The 27,519-nt window shown below is 41.3% G+C and overlaps 2 protein-coding genes across 2 annotated transcripts; both read left to right on the forward strand.

The window, feature by feature from the left end:
• On the forward strand, positions 1 to 26,582 carry LOC309545209 (uroplakin-3b-like; the record flags this gene model as incomplete). The annotated part of the gene is made up of 6 exons (XM_082244344.1): positions 1 to 55; positions 13,323 to 13,466; positions 13,562 to 13,760; positions 15,530 to 15,609; positions 17,854 to 17,983; positions 26,424 to 26,582. The coding sequence occupies 6 exons, from the start codon at positions 1 to 3 to the stop codon at positions 26,551 to 26,553; spliced, it is 738 nt and encodes a 245-aa protein (XP_082100470.1). The 3' UTR covers positions 26,554 to 26,582.
• On the forward strand, positions 4,031 to 9,696 carry LOC309546686 (uncharacterized protein; the record flags this gene model as incomplete). Its single annotated transcript, XM_082246401.1, has 3 exons — positions 4,031 to 4,083; positions 4,852 to 5,491; positions 9,517 to 9,696. The coding sequence occupies 3 exons, from the start codon at positions 4,031 to 4,033 to the stop codon at positions 9,694 to 9,696; spliced, it is 873 nt and encodes a 290-aa protein (XP_082102527.1).
• Positions 26,583 to 27,519: the final 937 nt, after the last annotated feature.

A 27,519-nucleotide genomic window follows, 5' to 3' on the forward strand; every position in this document is an offset into this window, starting at 1 on the left:
ATGATAATAAGCATTAAGTTATGGCTTCTTGTTTCTTTATCTTCTGTTGCAGCAGGTAAGTGGAATTTACCAATTTGCTGTTGGTTTTTAAGCAGGGACCATTTAGGACTTAGGCTCGGTTCACACTAGATGCAGTGCGAATTAAGGGCTGCAAATCCGCACTGCATCAAAATCACAAACCGTACATGTGAACCGATTGCAGAGTGTATAATAAGTTGACAACACCCCAAAATTGTTTAGTAAAACGCAGTGCAATATGCAGATTCTGGGGCGGACAAAAAAAAGGGTCCTGCACGAGTTTGGTGCGAATGCAGTGGAATTTGAGCCATACACATCCATGGCTCAAAACGCACCCCGGAGACAATGCATGTAATTTGCACAATTGCTGTGTGGTATCCCGCATTGCATCAGTGTGAACCCAGCCTTACGAAAAACCATTGTTAGAGACTGTCATAAACAGGGGCTTAACAGTTAATAAGTCCCCATAGCAAAATTTTGATGGCTCCCCATCAAAATCGGTATATCCAGCCAAAACGTTCTTTCTTGTTGGAGAGTTCCCATCATTTCCTCTGGTAAAACACTGTCAGCAGGACAGGAATGGGGTTGAAATCTCTTTAGTGTAGTTTCAAATAGCAGTAAAAAACAAGGAGAGGTTCCAGCTAGACATAAACCTTAACATAATGTTTATCTATATCAAAGTTGACCTAGTCAAGACATCATTAGAGACCAGAGCTTTAGACATCATTAGAGACAGAAGTTATCAGATAAGAGCAGCAGTTCAGCAACACAACTTTACATTTTGCTCAGTGGCTCACCAGCATTTTTTTTCAACATCTACACTTTTTGGTTTTTTTTCTTTTGGGGGGGGGGGGGGTTGGAATATAAGCCCTTGCACCTCCTCAGCTACCCAACCATCTAAAGTCACATGCAATTACTAGGTAGTTAAACAATTAATAGTGAGCATTTTGCAGCGACAAAATCTGTGGAATATACCTGTCGGGTCTTACAGATTTCTGAAAAAATATTTGTGAACTTGCTGGTAAAAGTTCCTTTCGGCAGCTAAAATGATAACAGATTTTTCCACGTTTAAGTGTACAAGAGCTATTAAAGGATATAAAGAGAAAACACAAGTTATAATAAAAAAAAAAAAAGAATTAAAGGATAAAGGCTGGCTACAAGAATTTTAGGACTGTTTGCAGGAAGAACAAATACTGTATGAAATGTATTATGCTATTAATGAAAGATGAGCAGTACTGATTTATTACACTATGCAACCTCTTTATTTTCATTGGTATTTGTATAGTTTAAAGGGTTCATTAATGATCATTAAGTCTGCAAATCTTTCATTTTTTTAAATTGCAAACTGTCATGCCATCTGTAATTAATGGTATGCAATGAATGGACTGTCATCATGCTTGTCATCTTGTTATCTCAATGAAATAAAATCAACTTATCTGTTGGGCACAGAAAAGTAAACATTTAAATGTGTTCTTGCACCAGGCAAAAAGTTTTTGTTCAGATTTGGGAGATTTGGGAGATTTTTGCATGCAAATATTTGTTCTCAAAACTGTTCTTTTTTTGTAATTTATATCTGCATTGGTAAAAATAAACAATAGTGAAATATTACAGCACTTTAAACAAAGAGAAAATTAAATGATAACATTAGTGATGATGAATACAGGAAATTTGTTCCAGAAAGAAATTTGTTCAAACATATATCATTTCCACCATAAATTGGCAATATGTGAATGTCAATAATGAGTTATCATGGGCGCGCCCTTAAGCTGGACAGTGTGCTGGGTGTAAATTGAAAATGGTGCTGATATACATACATACGTATACTGTACTGTCCACAATAGATCATAATTTGTGTATACATGTATGTTTTTAATATGGTGGACTAACACTGTTATTCAATATTAATTTATTTTAATTAGTTTACAGCTCTGATCAGACCCAGGATAATGTAAAGGTTTTGTAGCCAAGCAGTGCTATCCCTCTGTACAGAGTATATTATTCACACTGGAGCTGGCCATTCATTATAATCACACTTGTTGGAGGATACAAAAAATGGACACTGCCCCCACCTATAACTGGTCTAAACAGTAAGGAGCAATGGAAGGGAAAACACATGTCAAAAAAAGCTAAGGAGTTTCCAGTCACAACTTACCAACCAGCCAGTGACTAACCGAATTAACCTGTCTAACAGTATGTGTTAAAAACAGGAGTTTAGTTGCACAAATTTGCAAATACATGCGTAAGCTTCAGGCCATCGCAAGGCACCCTGATATCTGCCAACCCTAACTCTACCTTTAACCACTTTAAGACCGGAAGGATTTTCCCCCTTAATGACCAGGCCACTTTTTTCAACTTGGCACTGCGTGATTTTGACTGACAATTGCGCGGTTGTGCGATGCTATACCCAAACGAAATTTACATCCTTTTTTCCCCCACAAACAGAGCTTTCTTTTGGTGGTATTTGATCACCTGTGCAATTTTTATTTTTTGCGCTATACACAAAAAGAGAGCGACGATTCTGAAAAAAAAAAATCAATATTTTTCACATTCTGCTATATGACATTTCCAAAGAAAATGTAAAAATCAAATTTTTTTGTTTTCTGCTACATATTTGTGATGAAAAAAAATTTCAATAAGCGTATTTTGATTGGTTTGCGCAAAAGTTATTGCGTCTTCTAACTACGGGAAAGATTTATGTCATTTTTATCATTTTTTTTTTTTTTTACTAGTAATGGCAGCGATCTGCTATTTTTTGCAGGGCTGCGACATTGCGGCAGACAGATTTGACCCCTGACTGACATTTTTGACACTTTTGGGGGGACCAGTGACATTACAACAGTAATCAGTGCTAAAATTCACACTGTTACTCTAATAATGACATTGGCAGGGAAGAGGTTAACATTGTGGGTGATCAAGGGGTTAAATGTGAGCCTAGGGGAGTTATTCTAACTGTGGGGGGGGGTGTGGCTTTTGAAATGACCATAGAGACATGTGATCCTATATAGAAGGATCACATGGACTCTATGATCATTCCAGGGAGAAGAACCGTCAGTTGTGTTTACAACAGCTGACCGTTCTTTTCTCTCAACGGGGAACGATTGTGGGTGTCAGGAGGCAATCTGAGCCGCCTGCCCGCTGCATCGGCTTCCCCGCTGACGAGTGGGGTGGGGGCGGGAGCTCACTGCCGACAGAGTATGCTCGCCCCCTAGCTCCCTGCTCAGGACCGACGTACAGTTACGGTGGTTTGCGCAGAAGCGGCTGCCTGCCGCAGTACATCTGTGGCGGGTGGTCATAAAGAGGTTAAAGAGTCTCCACAGTGAGAGTACATGTATTCTGATGGATGGATGGAGGACAGGTGACTGGAGGGAGACCACCCCTCCTTAAAGGGGCAGGGTCCCACTGATCACCCAGCACATTACACAATGGCAGCAAAGAATCTAACAATAATACAAAAAGTGGTCACTTCCTCCACCTATAACTGGTCTAATCAGCAAGAAGCACTGGAAGGGCAAACGCATGTCAAAAAAGCCAACACTTGTCGGAGAGCCTAGAAGCTCACAATCTTTGGCAGTCACAGTAACACCTCTGCTAGGGTCCCCACTACTACACAAATCCTTTTCTTGTGTTACTGGTACTAACCTGGTTCAGGAGATTGTCAATGTTTTGACACTGAGATAAAGATCCTTAGTTTATATTTGTAGTTTGCAAGTTTTATTTGACACAGCTGAAAAGAAATGTAACTTTTTTAAGATAAAGATCCTTATCCTGGTGTGTTTGTTTTGTAAACTAAAGCTGGGTATACACGTTGATTTAGTTTTTTTCATTCAACCAGCGAGCTGAACGAAAAAAAAAACCCAAAAAAACCTCACTGATCCCCGCATGATCCCCACACAAGCAATGGGGAAGCAGGAATCTCTCATGTTGCTCTATTGTATTCTGACAGCCGGGATTCCCCTTACCGAATCAGAATACACAGATCAGAGGGGCAGCCATTGAATGCTGGTTTTCCAGCATGACTGTTCAACAGAAGCTGCTCATTAGACTGGCTCTGTTTAACAGACAGCAGTAGACACACATTCTGAAAATCATTTGTCTCCTGCTGAACCAGCCAGGACATGTACAGTAAACCCCCCTCCATTGCGGGGGTTACGTTCCGGACCCAGCCGCGAAAAGTGAAAATCCGCAAAATAGAAAAACCCTATTAAAATGCATTGTAGGCATGTTTTTTTTTTACTGTCACTGTACGTGTAAAAGCATTTTAAGGTCTTTAAACACACTTTTAAAACAATAGAATCTCATTTAAACACATAAAAGATACTGAGAGACATAGCAAGAGCTATGGAAAACACCAAAATATTTCATTTTTAATGATTTATATAGTAAAATACCTCCACCCAACTCTGTATAAATGTAAGCCCTTTCTAGGGGATGCACAGGCAGGGGGTTGCACAGGCTGGGATTGCATTGGCAACTATCATCTTGGATAAAGTATTAATATTGGATTAAGTATTACACTTCTGCTCAGCACTTCAGCGAATGCACAAAGCATACAACTGCAAGCCAACAGACAGACTACAGGTGAGCTGAGACTCTATACTGCTTTTCCATCTCACATTCAGTTTACATCGCAATCTCACCACCCTGTATTATGCAATCCCTAATTCTCCTTCTCATGTTTGCATCCTCTCTCCTAAAACTTTCTCTCCTTCACCCCTCATCTCCGCCCCACAGCTTGTATATATCACCCTCACTCCTATCTTCACCTTTATACTGCACTCATCAACTCCTGCTGATTCTGAACCCACACACCAATAAATCCTACGGGACACTGAGATGTGTCCCCCCTCATAAATCATACTCCCATATCACCTCCCTCACTCTTTTGCTTCTCCTAACCTCTGGAGATATTTCCCCAAATCCTGGACCCCCATCATTTACCTTTGGCAGACATACCCATCACCCCCTATCCTCTGACACCAGCCGAAATCCACACAATCTGGTTTCTATTCCTCTTCTGCCTCAAGCCAACCTCCCCTTCTCCTGCGCCCTCTGGAATGCCCGCTCTGTTTGCAACAAACTCACCTCTGTCCATGACCTATTTATCACAAACTCCTTCAACCTGCTTGCAATTACTGAGACCTGGCTTCAAGAATCTGACTCTCCTTCTCCTGCTGCCCTCTCCCATGGTGGTCTCCTGTGGACTCACTCTCCCAGGCCTAGTGGACGGAAAGGAGTTGGAATTCTGCTTTCCCCTCAAAGCACTTTTCAGGTTCTTCATCCACCGCCTTCTCTGTCTCTCTCCTCATTTGAAGCTCACTGTATTCGTCTATTTTCTCCAGTTTCGTTGAGAATTGCTGTGATCTATCGGCCTCCTGGACCAGTATCAGGCTTCCTTGATGACTTCTCTGCCTGGCTACCCTACTTTCTCTCTTCTGAAATTCCCACAATCATTCTTGGAGACTTCAACATCCCTGTTAATCTTAACACTCCTGCTACTTCTAAACTTTTGAGCTTAACCTCCTCTTTTGACCTAAAACAATGGACACATGCTTCTACTCACTCTAATGGCAACAGCCTTGACCTCATGTTCTCCTACCTATGCACCCCTCACAACCTCTCCAACATTCCATTCCCTCTCTCTGATCACCACCTCATTAGTTTCAGTCTCTCCTTGTCCTCCTCCTTACCTACCAACTACCGAACAATTACCCGTAGAAACCTTCGCCATCTGAACCCTTCACTTCTTTTTTCTGCTACAGATGGTCTCTTCAACACAATCTCATCCCTCTCCTGCCCCAACATGGCCACTTCTGTCTACAACAGTTCACTGTCATCTACCCTGGATGCTTTGGCCCCCCTCACTACACACAGAATCAGGCCCCGACCGCTTCAACCCTGGCAGACAGACAATACCAGAAGCCTCAAAAAACGTAGTCGTGCTCTTGAGCGTCTGTGGCGTAAGACTAAGTCACAGCAAGATTTCTGTCAATATAAATCTGCCCTCCAAAAATACAGTTCCTGCCTCCACACTGCCAAACAGACCTACTTTATCACTCTCATTAACACCCTCTCACACAGTCCCCGTCAACTCTTTTCTACCTTCAACGCTCTACTTCGTCCTCCATTGCCTCCACCCACTAACTTACTCACTGCCCAAGAGATTGCCAATCACTTCAAAAATAAGATCGATACAATTCGTGAAGAGATTTTTACACTAAAGATATCTCCCTCACCTTACACACCTTGTCCTCCTGCACAATCAATACTTCCCTTGTTTAACCCAACTACTGTAGAGGAAGTTACTAAAATTTTTTCTAATGCCCACCTAACTTCCTGCCCCCTGGACCCTGTTCCTTCTCAAATACTACGGTCACCCTCTGACTCTATCCTACACTCTTTAACTCATATCTTCAACCTCTCCCTCTCCACTGGGATCTTCCCCAGCTCTCTAAAACATGCGCTAGTAACTCCCATACCAAAGAAAGCCTCGCTAGACCCCTCCAATCTTAATAACTTAAGACCCATCTCCTTACTCCCTTTTGCTTCCAAGCTCCTTGAACGTTTAGTCTACAACCGCCTGAGCAAGCACCTCATTGAGAATAACCTCCTTGATCCCCTTCAGTCTGGATTTCGCCGGCAACACTCCACAGAAACTTCTCTCCTAAAACTTACAAATGACTTACTAACAGCAAAAACCAATGGTCACTACTCGATACTCTTACTCTTGGACCTCTCGGCTGCCTTTGATACTGTTGACCACCCCCTCCTTCTCAAAAAACTCAGTTTGCTCGGTCTCCGTGACTGTGCTCTCCACTGGTTCGAATCTTACCTATCTCACCGCACCTTCAGTGTCACTTACAATTCCACTTATTCCTCTGCAACTCCTCTTACTGTTGGGGTCCCCCAAGGTTCTGTCCTTGGACCACTACTATTCTCAATCTATACCTCCTCCCTGGGTCAGCTAATAGCCTCCCATGGCTTCCACTACCATTTCTATGCTGATGACACCCAAATCTACCTCTCTACCCCTCAGCTCACCCCATCAGTCTCCTCCCGCATCACTGATCTACTAACAGACATATCAGCCTGGATGTCTCACCACTTCCTCAAACTGAATCTATCTAAAACCGAGCTCATAATATTTCCTCCTCTACGTGCCCCTTCCCCAGAATTCTCTGTCAAGATCAATGGAATAACTATTAGTCCTTCCACACATGCCAGGGTGCTAGGGGTAACCCTGGACTCTGCACTGTCCTTTCAGGCTCACATCCAATCCCTGTCCAAATCATGCCGCCTTAACCTCCGCAACATCGCTAGAATACGGCCCTTTTTAACCAATGACACCACCAAGCTCTTAATTCACACCCTGGTTATCTCTCGCCTCGACTATTGCAACTCCCTCCTCATTGGATTACCCTTACATAGATTATCCCCCCTTCAATCCATAATGAATGCAGCTGCAAGACTTATCCACCTTACCAACCGTTCAGTGTCCTCCAACCCTCTCTGCCAATCCCTTCATTGGCTTCCACTCACCCAACGAATAAAATTCAAAGTGCTAACAACAGTTTACAAAGCCATCCACAACTCTGCCCCCAGCTACATCACTAACCTGATCTCAAAATATCAACCTAGCCGCTCTCTTCGGTCCTCCCAAGACCTCCTGCTCTCTAGCTCCCTTGTCACCTCTTCCCATGCTCGCCTCCAGGATTTCTCCAGAGCTTCTCCCATTCTTTGGAACTCTCTACCCCAATCTGTCCGACTGTCCCCTAATCTATCCATCTTTAGACGATCCCTGAAAACCCTTCTCTTTAAAGAAGCCTACCCGGCTACTAACTAATAACGCTGTTTCTCTTGCTCCATCAGCGCATCCCCCACAGCTATTGCCTTTTGTATCAATTGACCCTCCCTTTTAGATTGTAAGCTCTAACGAGCAGGGCCCTCTGATTCCTTTTGTTCCAAATTGTAGTGTAACTGTAATGTCTGCCCTCATTTTGTTAAGCGCTGTGCAAACTGTTGGCGCTATATAAATCCTGTATAATAATAATAATAATAAAATAACATAACAAAAAAAACGCAATATACCGGGACCGCAAAAACTGAACCGCGATGGAGAGGGGGTTTACTGTACTCATATACCCAGCTTTACTCTCATGTGTGACCACAAACTGTATTGTGCCTAAGGCTGGCCATAGATACCTCATTCCTTTTTCATCAGCCAGAAGGCTGATTAACCAGTTCTGGACCGGAAGGATTTGCCCCCTTAACGACAAGGCCATTTTTGGCGATTCGGCATTGCGTTACTTTAATGGAAAATTGCAAGGTCGGGCAACACTGTACCACAATAAAATTGATGTCCTTTTTTCCAACAAATAAAGCTTTCTTTTGGTGGTAATTGATCACCTGTGCGATTTTTATTTTTTGCGCTATTAACCAAAATAAGCGCTACTATTCTGAAAAAAATATATACATTTTTCACATTCTGCTATATTACATTCCCCCAAAAAAATGTCATCCTTTTAGGCCATTTTGTATTCTGCTACATATTTTTGGTAAAAAAAAAAATCACAATAAGCGTATTTTGATTGGTTTGCGCTAAAGTTATCGCGTCTACTAACTACGGGAAAGATTTATGTCATTTTTATTTGTTTCTTTTTTTTTACTAGTAATGGCGGCGATCTGCGATTTTTAGCGGGACTGCGACATTGCGGCAGACAGATTGGACCCCTAACTGACATTTTTGACACTTTTGGGGGTACCAGTGACATTACAACAGTAATCAGTGCTAAAAATATGCACTGTTGCTGTAATAATTATATTGGCAGGGAAGGGGTTAACCTAGTGAGTGATCAAGGGGTTAAATATGAGCCTAGGGGAGTGTTTACTAACTATGGGGGGAGGGGCTTGTAAAATGACCATAGAGACCTGTGATCCTATATAGAAGGATCACAGGCGTTCTGTGATCATTTCAGAGAGAAGAACGGTCAGCTGTGCCTCAGCACCAAGCGCGCGACCAAAGTAGGGCTACGTCAGTTCGCGCAGGACGGCCAGCCTGCCGCAGTAAATGTGCGGCGGGGGGTCCGGAACGTGTTAAGGAGGAGGTAAAGTCTTCCTTTTTACTTGTACCTGCAGGTAAGCCTATAATAAGGCTTACCTGTAAGTACTGAGAATATCTCCTAAACCTGCACAATTTAGGAGATATTCAGAATGCATGCAGCCAATGACGTCATCAGGGCATGCACTCTGAAGGTCCAGCTTACCGTGCCTGACCTTCAGAGCCTGTGCCGCAAACGACGGCACCCACGCGCATGCACGGGAGTGACAACATCACGGCTCCAGCCACTCACAGTGCGGAAGCCCGGAAGAAACACTGGGGAAGATGTCAGCTGCCTCAGCAGCGTGTGGGCGTTCTAAGGTAATTATTTCATAATGAGCTAGTATGCAATGCATACTAGCTCATTAAGCCTTTGTCTTACAGGTTTTTTTGTTTTTATCAAGGTTTCCAACCACTTTAAGAAGAAACAAATGTATTCTCCCATTTACCCCCGCAAGGTGGATGTTGGAATCCTTAACTTTGTGCCATTGTATTCGGACAGTGGGACTCCTCCACTGTCAGAATACACTGATCAGCAGTTGCAGCCAGGTGTTCAAGCAAAACTTTCCAACAGTCCCATTTGACAGAAGTCAATTGTCTCCAAAGCAGGAACTGCCCCAGATGGATCGAAATACAGCCGGTCTCTGCTGAACTAACTAAATTTCAACCTGTCTATGACCAGTTTACTGATAAATCTGGTTCTCCCTGTAATTATTCTTGGGCATCCAAACAAGAGGACTTGGGAATGTGGCCAAATTGTGCTGAGAGGGCTTAAAGGGACATGGTTAAATAAAACTTGAGCCTGCACACGATATGCTTTAATTACTGCACCACACGAAAGTCTAAGGTCTCTTTCACACGGGCGTTCCGTATGTCCGTATATCACCCCATCCGTTTGCGAATGATATACGGACATAATGCATGTCAATGGCATTGCGGATGTCAGCGGATGACCATCCGCTGACATCCGATTTTCATCCTTTCAGTTCTGTTCCGTTTTTTGAAGTGGAACAGAACCCTATTTTTCTTCCGTTTAAAAAACGGAAAGGACGCAAAATCGGATGTCAGCGGTGTCATCTGCTGACATCCGCAATCCCATAGACATACATTATGTCCGTATATTATCCGCAAACGGATGGGATGATATGCGGACATAAGGACCGAATGACACAAGTGTCATCCGTGTCTGTAACAAAAAAAAAGTGCCGGAGCGGATCGCAATACGGTCCGCTCCGTGTGAAAGAGGCCTAAGGGTACTAGTGAATTTTGGTCACTGGGCAACACAAATAGTGATCTATCAAGGATAAACAAAATGATTCAACTCAAATTACCCCAATTTACTAATGTTTCTGCTCACACTGCACTGTGTTTCTCACATCACACCATATCATATCAAATTGTGTCAAACAACAAAATCACACTCAATGAATATATCCAACAACTTAATACTGTGTATTATCAACAAATCAATACTCAAATATGTTAATATTTAATTTAATAATGTTAAAATATTTACAAAAAGTTATTAAATTAAAACCTATAAATGAATAAAAACATTTTGTTGTACTGTATGCACAAAAATAAATGAGTAAATGTTCTTCAGTGAATTAATGAGTTTCACCACCATTGTTAAGCTGCAATCATCATATGTGTAAAAAAAGTATTTGCAGAACAATTTATTCAGTTCTAATATGTGTTGCCCACACGTCTTGTGAGTGCTATCAAGTATGGTTATGGTTATGGTGATTATATGGTTGTAAATAGGTCAACATATTAAGGTAAGTGCAGATTGTGAATGATGGTGGAACTTACTGGATAGCATTTACAACAAGTAGTGTGGGCAACACACAAGGTGCAGGGTTCCAGAGTATGCTATGCACAGGGCGCAGGGTTCAGGTGTGTGCTAGGCATAGAGTGAAGGGTTGAGGATTGTGCAGTGTGCTACATACAGAGTGCAGAATTCAGAAGTGTGCTACTTACAGAGTACATGGCCTGGTCATTAATGGGGGACAATCTTCCGGTCCAGAAGTGGTTATTAGCTGTATGCCACTGTACTCATGTTAATGATACCACCGCTGTACAGCACCCCACAGCCATTTATGTCAACAACAGGCTGTACATTGCACCTGTAATTACACTGAATGAGCTCAGGCAGTTTTGTGTGCAAGATCCCTGGCTCCTTTCTACAGTGTGGAAAAAAGATGAATAGCAGGGGCGCTGCCCTGACCATCAAACTTTCTCCTAAAGAAGTGAACATTGTTTATAAAACACATAGAGAAATCCTGGTTCTACCAAACACTGGTGTGGATTTACTAAAACTGCAGTGTGCATAATATGGTGCTGCTCTGCATAGAAACCAATCACCTTCCAGGTTTTAATGTCAAAGCTTATTGAATGAGCAAGTTAGAAGCTGATTGGCTACCATGCACAGCTGCAACAGATTTTGAGTGCTCCATTTTTAGTAAATCTCCCCTATTATGTCTACTACATAAATGCCAGAATAACAAAGATAGGTTATATTGTTTGCTAAACTAGACCTGGAAAAATTGAAAGTTATTGTGAACTTTGACCTTTGTAAACCACTGAGTATTAGATGAAGGTATCTGCCTCCGTTTGTGATTTCAATTTTATACTAAATTGTATTTGATGTAAAAATTTGTGTATTTTTAGAAAATATTATATGTAGCGCCCTCTAGAGGACTGCTGAGTATTACACTTTCTGGATTCCCCTGGGTTACCCTTAGCAACTGATAGCAGATAAATAGCATTGGAAGTCCTTGGCTCAGTCAATAATTAATCCAGAGGATGTTGGTTTTTTGTGTTTTTATTTGGAACTGGGATAGGCGAAGGGATGAGTGGGATACTCCAACTATGAACTATGCACAATCGTGAGGACAACTAGCTGTAGTGTGCAGCAAGGCCGCTGCTTCGCCTTGCTACTGAAGTAAAGATAGATACTGTGTTCCTGCTTGAATTACTCTTCAGGGTCTAACTTGGCACCCCCTTTCTCACTTGCTGTGTGTGCTAGCCCCTGTCCACTGACTCTCCACTGGAGTGGTCCCCTTCCTGGGCAGACCCCCGGCAAGCTTCCCGGTACTCACAGAAACTGTTTTTCCCAAGGTTGCTCTGCCTCCAACTCCGCTAGTCAGCTCTCCTGAATCTCCTGGCTTAGCTCCACACTCCTGGTTCACAAGGCCGACTGCCTGTGACCACCATCCACAGCAACAGAAGGAGAGACAAATGTCACCCTCCTTCTGGGACCTGACTTCCCGCTCAAAAACCTCCTGCTTCATGTGCTCTCGCCCTTTATACCCTATCCCATGATGCACCTCTCTGTGTGCCAACCCACTGGGACAGTTACAAAAGCCTGTCTGTATCATTGGCCAGGATTCCCACAGCATCCAACGTGTCTCCCCATTGGATCTACTGGGGGCACTCCCTGAGACCAGATGAATACACACTGAACACAATGAGCAGGCCTAACTATAAATCAGGCTCCCCTGATAAGCAGAGGGAGACACTAGGCTTTACCTACCTAGCACCTACCTAGGAGGGTGCTACATATATATAATAAAAACTTATATATCAGTTTTATTTTGTATCAATTGAAAAATGTATCTGAACAGTCCCATCACAATGTGTATATACACTGCTATTGCAAATATGAAGTATCATTTAATAATTTAATAAAGTTTTCAAGAATACAGATCTGAAAACACAAAATATACAGTTGGCTATATAACCAATATTTTTAAAGCTGAACTCCAGGAAGATATACAAATATACAATATACAAATAAATGTGGCTCTGTAATAATATATTGTTTATTACATATATTTTATTAAATGTAAGCAATATAAATACCAGAATTTGACCTGGTTTCAGACGTTTACATTCTACTGCACAGCAGAGCTTAGAGAGGGGATTGAAGAAGCAGCACTGGGAATCAATCAGGTGTGCTTCAGTGCAAGTAGCATGTTAATAGTTGGGCATAACAAAGTAATGGGGAAATGAGCTCATCAATGTGTTACTTCTGCTGTCACTGTCCAGTTACAATGTGGGGGTGGGTAGGGGGGTGAAAGTGAAACTTAAGCTACCTTATATGTATATTTAGCTGCTTCCCCCGAGTTCAGCTTTAAATACATCTAAACGTATGATATTTATCTGACTGTAAACACAATATTGAACTAAAATGCTCTCTGTTTTGCAGATTTAAAATCTTATGTTCCACAACTGACTAACAGTCCCATTCCGGGGAGAGTGACAGCTACTACTTTTGCACTAGACCAACCAGAGTGTTTGTTTGGGACTAATTCATCCAACACTGTTTGGTTAGTTGTCGCTAGGAGTACAGGTAAGGAAAACTGAAGAGATCTTGCATAAAATTCCATTTTGGAACATTAAAAATAAACCACATTTAACTTTTTCCTTGCTTTTTTTCCCCTGAAGTTTCTTTGAGCGATTCTTTACTGGCGGTCAAAACATCCTACAGTGATTTTAGTACGACAGGATACTACCATACCCTCCAAAATCCTGAGACATTCTATGGTTGCAGTAGTACTCCTCAGTATATCCGAGTTGGCAACGATTCTGTCTGCAGTGTCACAAACACTTACTGCAATAAGTATTTACCACAAGGAATTTACAAGTAGGTGACCATTGATGACTTATTTCTTGGGCTGTTTACTTTTCATTTTTAAAAACTTTATTGCTCCTATAGTAAATTTCTTGTTTAATAAAATAAAAACCTAATATTTCTTTCTAACGATTCTCTGAAAAAATGGACTAAAGCCAGATTAACTCCGATTTTGGGAACCTTGGCTTTGTTATGCTCTCCCAACCTTGGACTTGTTAACCGTCAGCCATCTGTAAACTCCATCCTTATTGGTAGTTAATTCTGAGCCCCAAGGAGGAACTGTCCCTCCCATCTTCCTCCTTCTCTCAACTTTCTCTTTTGCTTCCCACTCCTCTACCTGTTTTAGTAATCTCCTCGGGTTTCCCTACCTGGAAGCCTTTTGTCTCTTCTTTAGGCACCTAAGCCAAACATAGATGGTTTGAATCTCGGCCTGCTGAGATTTGAACCATGTATGGGAAGGCAGAATGTACCCAAGTTGATCAAAGGATCAACTTCGGTGCCAATAGTCTGTCAGATTTTACATTATTGCTAGCAGCTATTATAGCTGCTAGCAGTAACCACTATTCTTCAAGCGGGGGTGGCTCCCCTCCCCCCCCACTGGGAGAACACAATAGCTCAGCAGGAGGGATACCTTAAGTGTTGATGGGGGAATTAAGTGATTTTTTCCCCCTGCCACACGTGGTTGCAGGAGAGAAAATCGCTCTGTCTATGGCCGGCTTTAAAAGCCAAGATTCCTAGACATCTTCATAAGTGGAAACCCTTGGTGGACAACTGGACTACTCTGTAAGCGTTCTGCTCTACTTTGGACTGCACTCCCAGTTTGAGTCTCTTGCTCACGTCTGGAATAGAATACTATAGCCTTGCATTGGCAGCTGATTAGTTGTTTCCCCTTTTGAAAACCAATAAAATTATAGAAATAGAAAGACAGAGTAAAGCATTTAGATCTAATCTGTGGATAATCTGTGTTTGTAGAGGACACACTGAGTCCCCTTCCCTGTTAAAATCCATTTGAGCAGGAAAGGAAATTCAGTTTTTAATGATCTCCATGGACTATCAAACATGGCTATTCAAATCAATGGGGCACATTAGTCCCACTGTCAAAAAAAAAAAAAAAAAGAAACACACAAAAAAAAAATTAAAAAAGAAGCATTCAGGAGGTGGCAAGATTGCATCCTGAACGCCCGTCAGTGGCTGTTTAGTCACTCTCTAAAATGCCATTATTCACAGATGTACGGATTTATTCCTTCTCTATAAATGTGTTTTTTTTATCTTCATTTTCAACCTAAAGTGTATCTTAACCAAAGACATCTAAAGATGTGTTGACTGCATTTGTTTTCTTTATTCAGCTTTTACTGCTTGTTTTAAGTACATTTTTATGTGGCACAGGATTTTAAGGCTATATTTTTAAAACAATTCAAGATTTGAGGTTTTGATTATTACACATTTCCCTTGGGTCTGGTACACTTTAATCTAATCAGTGCTAAAAATTCTAATCAAATGAAATATATCCCATATTTTTTCAATGGGTTCTGTTTAGCATGTAATTCTAAGGAAATGGCCAAATGTACAGGTGAAATACATAAATGATATGCGGTTCACCTGTCACGCTGCATAGCTAGTCCACTATTTCTTATACAGATTCCTGTGTCACCAGTCTGCTAACTGGGAGGATGCATAGAATTATTTTAATGTTTGTCATAGCATTTAGTAAGATTTTATTCATGCTTTTCTTCATTCTAAAATGCACCCAATAAATGGTATTACATTTTTTTTACTTACAGGGTGAAATTTGTGGTCTTTGATAATGCAAGTAAATTGATTGATCAAACAAACTGGTCAAGTTTTATCACGCTTTCTGCAGGTAATATTACTAGAGATTTTTTTTTTTTTTTTTACATTGCAAATGTAATCTATATTTTATAATAATGAAAGGTAAAAAATGTGTTTTTGGAAAAATGTAATAAAGTAACCACAATAAGAATTGCTCAGTCATGTAAATATGTGGAATTGCGCTTTTAGCTACTAGACGATTGTTTAGAACAGAGTAAGGGAAAGCATAGAAGTCTGGTCATGTTTTTATTGTGGTCTGTGTTCCACTGGGGAGATTTTCCTAACAGGGAGTGATGGAAACCACTAAAGAGGAACAAATACTTTTTTCCAGTAAAATGGGGAAGGGTTAGAGGCTCTGTCAGGTAAATCCTCTCATTTTTGTATAGCTGTCATAAGATGTCAAGGAGACAAGGAGTGAGGTTAATCCCCCAATAGGGCGATGAACACCAATACAAAATGGTACAGAAGTATTAACTTTTTCATATTTATCCAAAATTAAAAAAACAAACAAACATCTGATTGGAGGACACGAGAGAGTGTTCAGTATTTCAGTACTTGCATTTTTTTTAAAAAAAATGTTATTTGAGAGGCTGCAAGGGGGGTATTCTAGCTGTATCAGCAGTCTAGGATCACCAGGAAGGACTGATGGATGCCTACAGCAATGCCTGGGTCTATTTACAGTGGGAATAGAAAAGAATCACCCCTCTTTAAAATAATCAATGTTTTTGCTTTGCAGCCTGAAATGAATCGAGCTGTATTTACTCAGGGCAACTTATAACACCCAAGTGAAAGAAATAACACCAACATGTCAGAAAAAAGTCCTGCAGGGGTGGTTCCAGGGAGTATAGCCAACCTCCAAATGGAACCTATAATAAAGATAAAAAAAAGACACAAAAGTGGGATTTTTAAGGTATTACCCCTCAGCTAATAAATCACTTTAAACCCACAATATAAAGCACAATCTTTATTTGTATGCAAATAGTTAAAAAAAAAAAAAACATATTGAAGGTTAAGCAAAACAATAAAAAATGAAGCATATTTACGCTTTACATTAAAATGGGAGGCAGCATCAGGAACCAGATAATAAACTGTCCGGGTGTACAGATATCGATGTAGGTTTCGCAATTGAAATTATGCTTGTATCTTGATAAAGATGACCTCCTTATCTTAACATGTTTCGTTAGAGAGCTTCATCAGGAATGGCTGCTATGGATACACAAATAGCGCATAAAATTACATTTAAAATAATGTTGTGAAACAGATGATCAATAACATATGAACAAAAGATGGCCAAAACTAACAGCAGAAGATACATCCAGTACAACAAAAAACAATGGCATCACACACGTCCTGAGAAGGCACACTGGCCATGCATGGCTATCCCAACAAATAGGGGAAGGGGTGGTGGGACCCACAAAAAGGGGACCAATCAACTAGACCAGGTAGGGGCAGCACATCAAACACTATGGTGCTAGGACAAAAGCACAAAAAATGAAAAATAAAAAAAATAAATGAAAAAGTATATAGATCCTAGACTCCTTTATACCCCATAAAAACAGGGCAATGATGGAAATACTATATCTGAAAATCACATAACCCACTTACAGTGGAGTTGTATATATCCAAAAGCTTTTAAAATCCCCAAATCACAAGTGAGGAAAAAGCAATATCGAAACAATCAAAAAACACAATAAATTAAAATGCACTATAATAATAATTATACTAATAAACCCATCCCTTCCAAAACATAAAGAAAAAATAATAATTACCATATGTGAGCAATAGCCCCAGTCAGTCAGTTAAATATGGAGTCCAATAAAGGCTTCCTTGCCCACCACACTGAGAGCCAAATGACTACCAAGCTCCTGGTGCGGTGGAGATATGTTATCAGGCATGAGTGGCTTCCCCATCCAAGATGGTGGCGGCCGTGCATGTCAAATGTCTGCAATATATAAAAAGGTGGTTCTGAAGCAGCCAAACATCGTTTTGACAAGGAATTGATTAGCAATGGACAAGACAAAAAGAACTGAAACTGATAACTTTTCTATGAGTTAGTGAAAATGTGGCCATATTGTTGACACCACCATCTATATTTACAATATATATTTGATAAGCTAAGAACTCTTGGAAACTTTTTGGGGAAAGGATACAGATGTGAATACCCATCTGTTATTTTGAAGATTTCTGGGACAAATGGTTTTAGCTAGCTGACCCTATTGAAGAAAGTACACTAACCAGGGCTATTTAGTAAATCCTTCATTATTTATATTAACAGGAATAGATCCAGCCGGAATTGATACTTGGCCAGGAGGACGTAGTGGGTGTATGATTGTTATTACTTCTATACTATCAGTCCTGCTTGCTGTTGTCTTTGCTGCTCTGATTGGGACTTTCATCATTGGAAGGTAAAAAAAAAACTCATTTATTTACAGAAATTATACTATTTAAACAATGCAACTGAATAAAATTTGATTTGCCTTGCACATTTTGGCTGTAGCAACTCAGTGGTAAGGTTTTTTTTTTTGTTTTTTTTATAAATTTCTGTTTATTGTTTTGAACAAAGAGAAAGAACATAACATAACACAACATTTGCCACGTAGGGCAATTACAAAAAACATGCATAACGTTGAACCCCCCCCAACCAACCCCAACCTCCTCAGTGGTAAGGTTTCTTTAAAGTGTTCATACTTAAAGCATATTTCCACTTTTGCAGTCAAATTTGATAGCACCTCATTATATTTTTGTTATTTGTGATGAGCCGATCTGTCTTGAGTTCCTTCCGAGCAGGGTTCGATGAACTTCAAACAAGTGGGGGGGGGGGGGGACATGTAAATGTTTTTAAGCATCGATTCATCCAGTAGCAGTAATCCAGACTGCAAGGAGCTACATCTTTGTGGAAGAACACTGTTTAAAATTGCTGGCATACAGACACTCCAATGGCCTGCTATGTATTCTGTGGGGGGGGGGGGGGGGGGGTCTTTGGAGGGGTCTGTATGCAATTTTTTTTTTTTTTAAGAAACTGGCAATAAATGTAATTTGCTGGAAATATAAGCTGTATCATTTTTTTTCTTTGTAATTTAAATTTTTGCTTTAGCACTTTCTACAGCAAGAATGAAAAAACTCCATAGAGACCCTGCAAAATATATACTTGACCATTTGAGTCTGGTGTGGATTTTTGGGGGTACCTCATGGTAAAAAATAAAAATGTGTGAGGTCCCCCTAAAAATCCATACCAGGTTCTTAACCTGGGTATGGAGCCTAGTTGGCCAGGAAAGGTGGAATCAGTGCGCACCCTCCTTCTGAACCATGCCAGACCACATGCCCTCAATATGGGGGGTCCCTCCTGGCAAATCACCTTGTCCACATGTTAAAGAGGACAAGGGCCTCATTCCCACAACCATGACCAGGCGAGGGGCTTCTCTGAATCTGAAAGCCCCCATTAATAATAAGGGAGTCCCCAGGTACCACTGCCACCCCCCCCCCCCCATGAATAGCTATAAGGTTAAAAAAAAAAAAGTTGAAAACTAAAAACTAAAAATAAAGATACCCAAAGTCCTTTATTAAAAAAAAAAAAAAAAAAGAACGAAAATCCCCACAAAATTGGGGAATCCATCTATCGCCTAATATGTTGCTAATTACAATGCCCACCCACTAAAAACAAAAAAACAAAAAAAAAACCTAGTGCACACAACCAATCCCGACAGTACACATAGCCAAATGACACCTCCCCAAGCTGTGATTGACTATATAAAGGTAAAGAACTGGGATAGTGGTGACTTTAGGAACCAGTGACAGAGGGAAGCTATTATATATAGAAGTGGTAAAAATACAATTGATGTCTGCACAGTGCAGACAGGGTTAAAGTGATTGTAAAACTGAAAATGTTTTTTCACTAAAATAAAAACCATGTCATACCTACTCTGTGCAATACCTGCTCTGAACAGCCACGATTTTTCTCTTCTCTTCTGGGGTCCACCGTCAGCGCTCCTGGCTCCTCTATTTGTAGCTTTTTAGACACACAGCCTGGCTCGGCCCCACTCTCTACTCACAGGTTTTGACAGACAGCAGTGGGAGCCAAGCCTGTGGGACAGGGAAGAGGGGAGAATAGCACAGTGCTGGATCGAGATTGGGCTCAGGTGAGTACTTGGGGGGAGGGGGGGAATGTAAAGAAAACTTGTCATAGTTACCTGCTTTGTGCAGTGATTTTGCACAGAGCAGTCCCGATCCTTCTCTTTTCCCATCCCTGCCGGTGCTCTGGGCCCCTCCCCCTTGCCGAGTGCCCCCATAGCATGCCGCTTCCTGTGGGGGCACTCGGGCATGCTCGATCCCGAGCCATCTCTCTACTTCCATAAGACACAGAGAGCATGAATCAGCACCGCCCCCCGCACATGCCTCACTGTCTGTGATTGACAGCAGGGGGAGCCAATGGCTCATGCTGCTACAGCTCAGCCAATCAGGAGGGAGAGACTTGGGAGAGCCTCGGGTCTCGTGCACATCACTGGATCAGATCAGGCTTAGGTAAGTATTAAGGGGGCTGAGGGTAGAGCTGCACACTGAAGGTTTTTTACATGCATGAAGGTAAAAAAACTTCAGACTTTACAACCACTTTAAGGTAAACAAAAACCTTTTACTTTTACAACCGCTTTAATTATGGCAAGCCCAGTTGCCTAGCTCATTCATAAACAAAGAGAACTATTCAGTGCTTTCCTTGCTGGAGGGTCCAGAATAGAGCTTCTAAAAAATGTAAGGTGCAATTTTTTTACTTTTTATTTAAGTTATATTATATGAATGGGGACACAAATAAAAAGTAGGTGTTATCCCACTTGGCTGCAAAAGTATAAATGCACTTTAAAGTGAAAATTCAGACAAAACGTTCTCTTTATTTTTGGAATAGAGTTGAAATTGGTTAGAATATCAGTCAGGTTTTAATTGGTGACTGCCTTTCCACTTCTTAAGGTAAAGTCAGTTTCTACACAAGTTGTTTACACTTTCTATCTATGGATTACTACAGGACTATGACATTAGAAATTGAGAAAAATAGAGTTTACAACTATCTCTATACACAGATATTGTTAGACGTATGATGTGTGCCTGGAACTCAATAATTCTGCGTTCTTTAAATATGACCATAAACAACTTCATCCCTAAATTCGGGTACCACGCTGTACAGCCGCCGCTGAGTCTATTATAGATTTTAACCACTTGCCGACTGCCGTCAGTAATCCTACTGCGGCAGTGCGGCTCCCCTGGGTCCAGCGATGTAGTGAATCCGGCGGCACGCCGGAGGAGGAGAGGGGGCGATTGCTGCCTCTCTGCCCCGATCGTCGGGGAAAGTGTGAGAAGATCCGCCTGCTTATGTAAACAAAGCAGGTGGATCTTCTCAGTGACAGACAGGGAGAGATCACAGGATTCAGCATATCCTGAACCTGCGATCTCTGTCTGTGTCACAGAACCTCCCACACCTCAGTAAGCATGAGGCATACATTTAACCCTTTGATCACAGTAACAGTGCATATTTTTAGCACTGATTACTGTAGTAATGTCACTGGTCCCCCCAAAAGTGTCAAAAATGTCAGTTACGGGTCCGATCTGTCCGCTGCAGTATCGCAGTCCCACAAAAAATCGCAGATCGCCGCCAGTACTAGTAAAAAAATAAATAAATAAATAAAAATGACATAAATCTCTCCCGTAGTTAGTAAACGCAATAACTTTTGCGCAAATCAATCAAAATACGCATCAAAAGGACGTCAATTTTATTTGGGTACAGTGTTGCATGACCGCGCAATTGTCCATTAAAGTAATGCAGTGCCAAATCGCAAAATAGGGCCTGGTCAGAAAGGGGGTCAAATCTTCCGGTCTTAAAGTGGTTAACAGGCTCCCGACAGTTGGAATGGATACTGCACATGTGCCTCCTGGGTGGCCAAAAACACCAGAATTTGACTCATATAGGCCAAACATGTGCATGTAGCCTAACTCCCTTCTGCTAAAAGGAGGAATATGATCAGAATATGGACATGTAGTACAATATAGAATACTTTAATTTGAACTTTTAGTCTTACAAATGTTTCTGTAAGTTGTACAGCACCCACCTCTCCACATTTTTGTAGTCACACATATTTATATCAAATAATAAGTGCTGCGCTAATCAGATAAATAATCAAGATCAAGTGAATGCAAATTAAGTGTATATGTCAAAAATGTGCAAGAAAAATTGTGAACAATTACACACAAATTACAGTCAGTGAAGATTAAAAACTGTGAATAAAGTCCAATGCCAATGAATCCTGGTGTAAAGATAAATAGATGCATCCGAAAATGCACTTTGCAATTAGGAGCACACCACCCAAGTGGATCACAAGGCTGCTTACCAGAAAAATATGACCCCCATTGCCTGAGAGGTCACATTAGCTGAACTAAAATGTGGACGCCCGGGACTGATGCAAAGATCTCTACAACTCCTTTAGGAGCAGGAAGATTCCCTCTGAATGGGAATTTTAAGGGCAATAGTAGGAGGTACAGAAGTTGCAAGAAAGGTTTGTATAAAATAAGTATAAAAGTGTATTACAAAATACAAAGGCTCAAAAAATAAAAAAAATACACAGCGGTTCAAATACATAAATCACCCACGTTCATGTCCACTATCCACAGAAGGGGACAGTGGAAGTCCCAACGCGTTTCGAAATACAGTGTATAATTCTTCATCAGGGGTCAATGAACATAATATATAGCTGCATCTATAAAGTAAGAGCATTGCCATTAGCTTCCAATCATGAAAAATACGTGCAGTATAACATTTTATAAGTAAGATGTTATCTATATCTCAAGATTTAGCCCCCATTCACACTGGGGCGACGCTACTTCGCACCGCGACCTCCGAGGTCGCGGTGCGAGCAGCGCGCCGCGACCTCGGAGCGGCCGCCACGGACTTCGTAACATTGAAGTCTATGGCGGTCGCCTCCTGGTCGCCCCAAAGAAGCTCCGGACCCTTTTTCTGAGTCGGAGCGACTTGTGTCGCTCCTATCAGAACGGGTCCGCAGCTTCCCTATGGGAGGCGACCTGCGGCGACCTGTGAGGCGACCAGGTCGCCTCACAGGTCGCCCCAGTGTGAACGGGGGCTTAATACAGACCTTGAATTGAAAGGTCAATTTGTTTGTAGAACCGCAGTAGTTAAAAACAACAGAAAATAAGTGACCATCATGGCTGATTTTAACTACTTTGGTTCTACAAACAAATGGACCTTTCAATTCAAGGTCTGTATTAAATCTTGAGATATAGATAACATCTTACTTATAAAATGTTATACTGCACGTATGTTTCATGATTGGAAGCTAATGGCAATGCTCTTACTTTGCAGATGCAACTATATATTATGTTCAGTATTTGTGATTTTCCTTGCACATTATTGATATATGCACTGTATTTGCATTTATTTATTTTTAATTATGTATGTGAATAGCACAGCACTTATTCATAATAGTGTTTATCCTGTATCAGGATGCTGTGTAAGAAGATTTTTACATTGGGTAATTCATGCCCAGAGCACAGATCTATAGGCACAGCACATTTTCACATGTATCTATATGCGCTATGGGTTGTAGGAACTTGACAGGCAAGATTTGTAAAAAAAAAAAAAAAAATATATATATATATATATATATATATATATATATGAATATTAAAAAAAAAAAAAATTTGTAAAAAAAAAAAAAAAAAAAAAAAAAAAGGGGTGTATAAACAAATTAGCCTCCCAAAAAAAAGATGTAAGTTGAGGCTGTATAAACACATTTGTAATACAGTAAAACCCCCCCTCCATCGTGGGGGCTACGTTCTGGACCCACCCGCGAAAAGTGAAATCCGCAAAATAGAAAAACCCTATTAAAATACACTGTAGGCATGTTTTTTTAACTGACACTATACTTTTAAAAGCCTTTTAAGGAAAATGCAAATTTTGTAGGAAATTGAGTTTTAATTATTAACATTTTCCACTTTCTTACTATTGAATTCTAAGCAATCATGAGCTTAACATTGAACTCTGGAATAAGCACTTATTGTCTGATCACAAGAGGAATGTGTATTCTTAGGATCATTTGTGCATTTTTTTCTAGATCTGTGTAATAATCAAGTGTAAAACCTTTCCTTTAAGTTGAAGCTTCCTGTGATCAAGACCAGTCACTGTGACTCTCTGTCCTTGTGCAGTTTCTGGTCTTTTATCCGCCCCCCCTTATAGTTTTCTGCCAGCAGCCTGTCGTTGGTGGGCCTACTGGGTCCCTCCAACAGCTCTGCTGCTATTTCTACAAGATAATATCTGGGTTTACAAAGGCATTTGATGCACACAAAGTGAATTCCTTTCCTTTGTGATTATTGGTGAATATATTTACTTGAACGTTTGTGCCTGGAATTTAACTTTATTCTATGAATTAGTATAAAAAGTGATGCTCAAAGCTCACTACCATATGTCAAGGATCTATGAGATTAGATCATTGAAAGATTACTTCTTATTGGTTGCTGTGGGTTCCTGCACTTACTATTTATTTAAATATTTAAGGCTAAGGCCCCTTTCACACAGGCGATCCGATCCGCCTGTCAGTTTATCAGGCGGACCTGATCGGATGCTCCATGCATCCCTATGGGGCAGCGGATGTCAGCGGAGACATGTCCGCTGACACCCGCTGCTATCCAATCCGATCCTGTCAGTGAAATCCGGGTGGAAACCCCATTTTCCATCCGTCCAGTGGATCAGATCGGATGGGATCGGATGAGAACAGACAGGCGGTCTGTTCTCATCGGATTCCCCCAGAGAGGACAGAGGGGATCTGACAGCTCCGTCTCCGCACACAGTGTACCAGCGGGGACCGGCAGATCGATCCCCCGCTGAGCAGAACGGACTCCGTCAACGAACGGACCCGTGTGAAAGGGGCCTTATAGTCTTATGTAAATATTTTCTTCTAAAACCTACAGCTTTGTACTTTATAATGTCACTTCCATATGCTCTCCATTGGGAGTTAGCTGTTAATTTTACAGATAAAGTTAAATTTTGTAAGCAGAACAAAGTGGCTTTGAATGTAAATGTGTTAAGTAGATTCAATGTTGCAATCCATTACAACAGATCACACACTTGCTCTGTCTTGAACTAAAGCAAACCTATAAAGAGAAATATACATATATCAGCCTCAATATCTCAATAAACATTATATTGTCAAAAGTATTGGGGCGCCTGCCTTTACACGCACATGGCCTTCTCATCCAACATCAGCGCCTGACCTCACAATTGCACTTTTGGAAGAATGGTCAAACATTCCCATAGACACACTCCTAAACCTTGTGGACAGCCTTCCCAGAAGAGTTGAAGCTGTTATAGCTGCAAAGGGTGGGCCAACTCAATATTGAACCCTACGAACTAAGACTGGGATGCCATTAAAGTTCATGTGCGTGTAAAGGCAGACATCCCAATACTTTTGACAATATAGTGTATATATTAGTGATCGACCGATATCGTTTTTTTACCGCTGATGCCGATACCGATACCTATATTTTGGTCATCGGTATCGGCCAATATATGCCGATATTTTCGAACATTAAAATTTCTTTTTTTTTTTTTAATGTCTACAGGTACTGCGGTGGAGGGATCTGGGGGTCTAAAAGACCCCAAACCCCTCCTCTGCACTTAAAGCATTCAAAACGCCAAGTTTGGCTGTTTTGAATGCTGTAAGATTTTGAATTCAGTGCCGCCAGTACCCGGAAGTGATGTCATACATGACATCACTTCCGGGTACTCGGCGGCGCCGAATTTAAAGAAATGGAGACTCAGTCAGACGACGGCGGTGAACGTAGGATGCCCGGGTCTCCCGGTGGGACAGGAGACCTGGACGCCCCCTCCTGCTCCTTGGAATGACAGCCGAGCGGCTTCTCAGCCGCATCGGTTGTCATTACAAGGCAGCCGACCGTCGGCTATGGACACCGATACCGGGGTGATGCCTCTAGCTGCAGGCATCACCCCATTTTTATACATTAAAAAAAAGTAATTCTTGGAGATCACTACCACTAAAAAGCCAGGTTTGTCTCCAAAAACCATATACCGTATCTATTGTAGGTGATGAAAAAGTTACTTGAAAATTAGTAACTAATCTTATATCACTATCGGACACAGTCATAAAGTAGGGGCTAGTGGAAGGAAGCAAAGAGCGCAGCAGGGGACTAAGCAGCTGACACTTCTGAAAGTGTTCTGGATGCTGAAAAATCTTGTAATAAATTTGAACTTTTATTTTTGCTAAATGAGCCATTAATATAGTAGACCTTAAATGCTTCTGCTGTTTTTATATATTTTCTCCTCTAAGCTGAAGTGTCCACTATGTGCAAGCTCCTGTTTAGAATCACAGCCTTACATGCAGCCATCCCCAATAGAGACACAAAGCCACGCTGATTGGAGGCCGCTGTTAATCCCTGCTGTGGTGGAGGAGGAGAGGCATGGCTTTGGCCCTGTGTCCTTCTCTATCTTCCTGTGCGTATGGTGCTGGAAATGGTTGCACACAAGGATGCAGCTCTAAACAGGAACATGCATGTAGTGGAGGCTCCAGTGGGACTTCATAGGCCCTGGCAGACACAGGGGGCACCCACATACCTGGAGCTGGGATGGAGTAGTAGGAGGAAGCTTAGTTTTAAAGATAATGTTTTATATATTTCTTTTATATGTTATTTCAAATACAGGTAAATATATATATATATATATATATATATATATATGTGTGTGTGTGTGTGTGTGTGTGTGTGTGTGTGTGTTCATGTGTATGTTTACATATATATATATATTATGTGTGTGTTTATTTTCAATTTTTTTTCTCTTCTCAGCAAAAACCTTCCATGTTTTACGCCGAAGACACCAAGTAAACCAAATCCCATCCCTCAAAATATTGATCTGAAGAATTATAAAACACACCATGTACCTGATACTGAATTGTATGACCAGCCATCACAATAGATTTTAGCTTCACATACTGTGACCATTTAAATTACCTTACAATGTGCTAATTGTTTAATAGCGATAAACTTCATTGTAACATCACAGTCTCTAAGAGGTACTTTCCAAAGCAGCAATGTGGTTGTACCACAGCCATATTGCTGTTCTTTTTTTTTTTTTTTTTTTTAAGTTTGGCTTATTAGTGTGCTGTACAGATGTGAATTGCTTATTTTGGCTTTGGCAGTCCAAAGCTTTTGAAAGACATTATAAATTAATGGACATAGTTAAAAAAAGGGAAAAAAATAAGCCACCTAATGTAAAGTAAAAGCTTGGTGTGACAGAGGTGTGCGTGGAACTCAACACACGTGGAAATCAAGAATGGTTTTAGGGCCCCTGGCCAAGGGGTTCATTTGAGGGGGGGGGGGGCTGAAAAAGCAGGGAGTTGGGTAAGGGGAAGGCCACAGGGCAATGATGCAAACACACTGAGGGACAGGCAAAATTATAACAGGGTGGCAATATGGCACATCAAGGGATGAGTTTAGAGGCACAGAGCAGCAATATGGTACATCAGGGACTTAGTCCAGAGTCACAGGGCAGCAATCCAGGCACAGTAAGTAGCAGGTCGCAATCTGGTACAGCAGAGGTTAAGTCTGGGGTCACAGGGCAACAATTCAGACAAGAGGGACAGGCAGCAATCTGGTACAACAGTGACTTAGTCCAAGGTCACAGGGCAACAATACAGGCCCAGTGAGTAACAGGCCACAATCTAGTACAGCAGGGGTTAAGTCCAGGGCCACAATGCAGGCACAGCAGGGGTAGACAACAATCTGATACAGCAAGGGACTAGGAAAAGGAGGTCCAGAGGGCAGAGGTCCTTCACAAACCGATTGCGGGTCCTCAGAATGCTGTGTGTCCTGGACGCAGCTTCAGGACCACACAGGCAGTATTGCATGAATAGCAGGGGGGAGAGTAGAGTTCCAGTGTCCA

The sequence above is a fragment of the Pelophylax lessonae genome (genome assembly GCF_965119305.1).
Source record: "Pelophylax lessonae genome assembly, chromosome: 2".
NCBI lineage: Eukaryota > Metazoa > Chordata > Amphibia > Anura > Ranidae > Pelophylax > Pelophylax lessonae.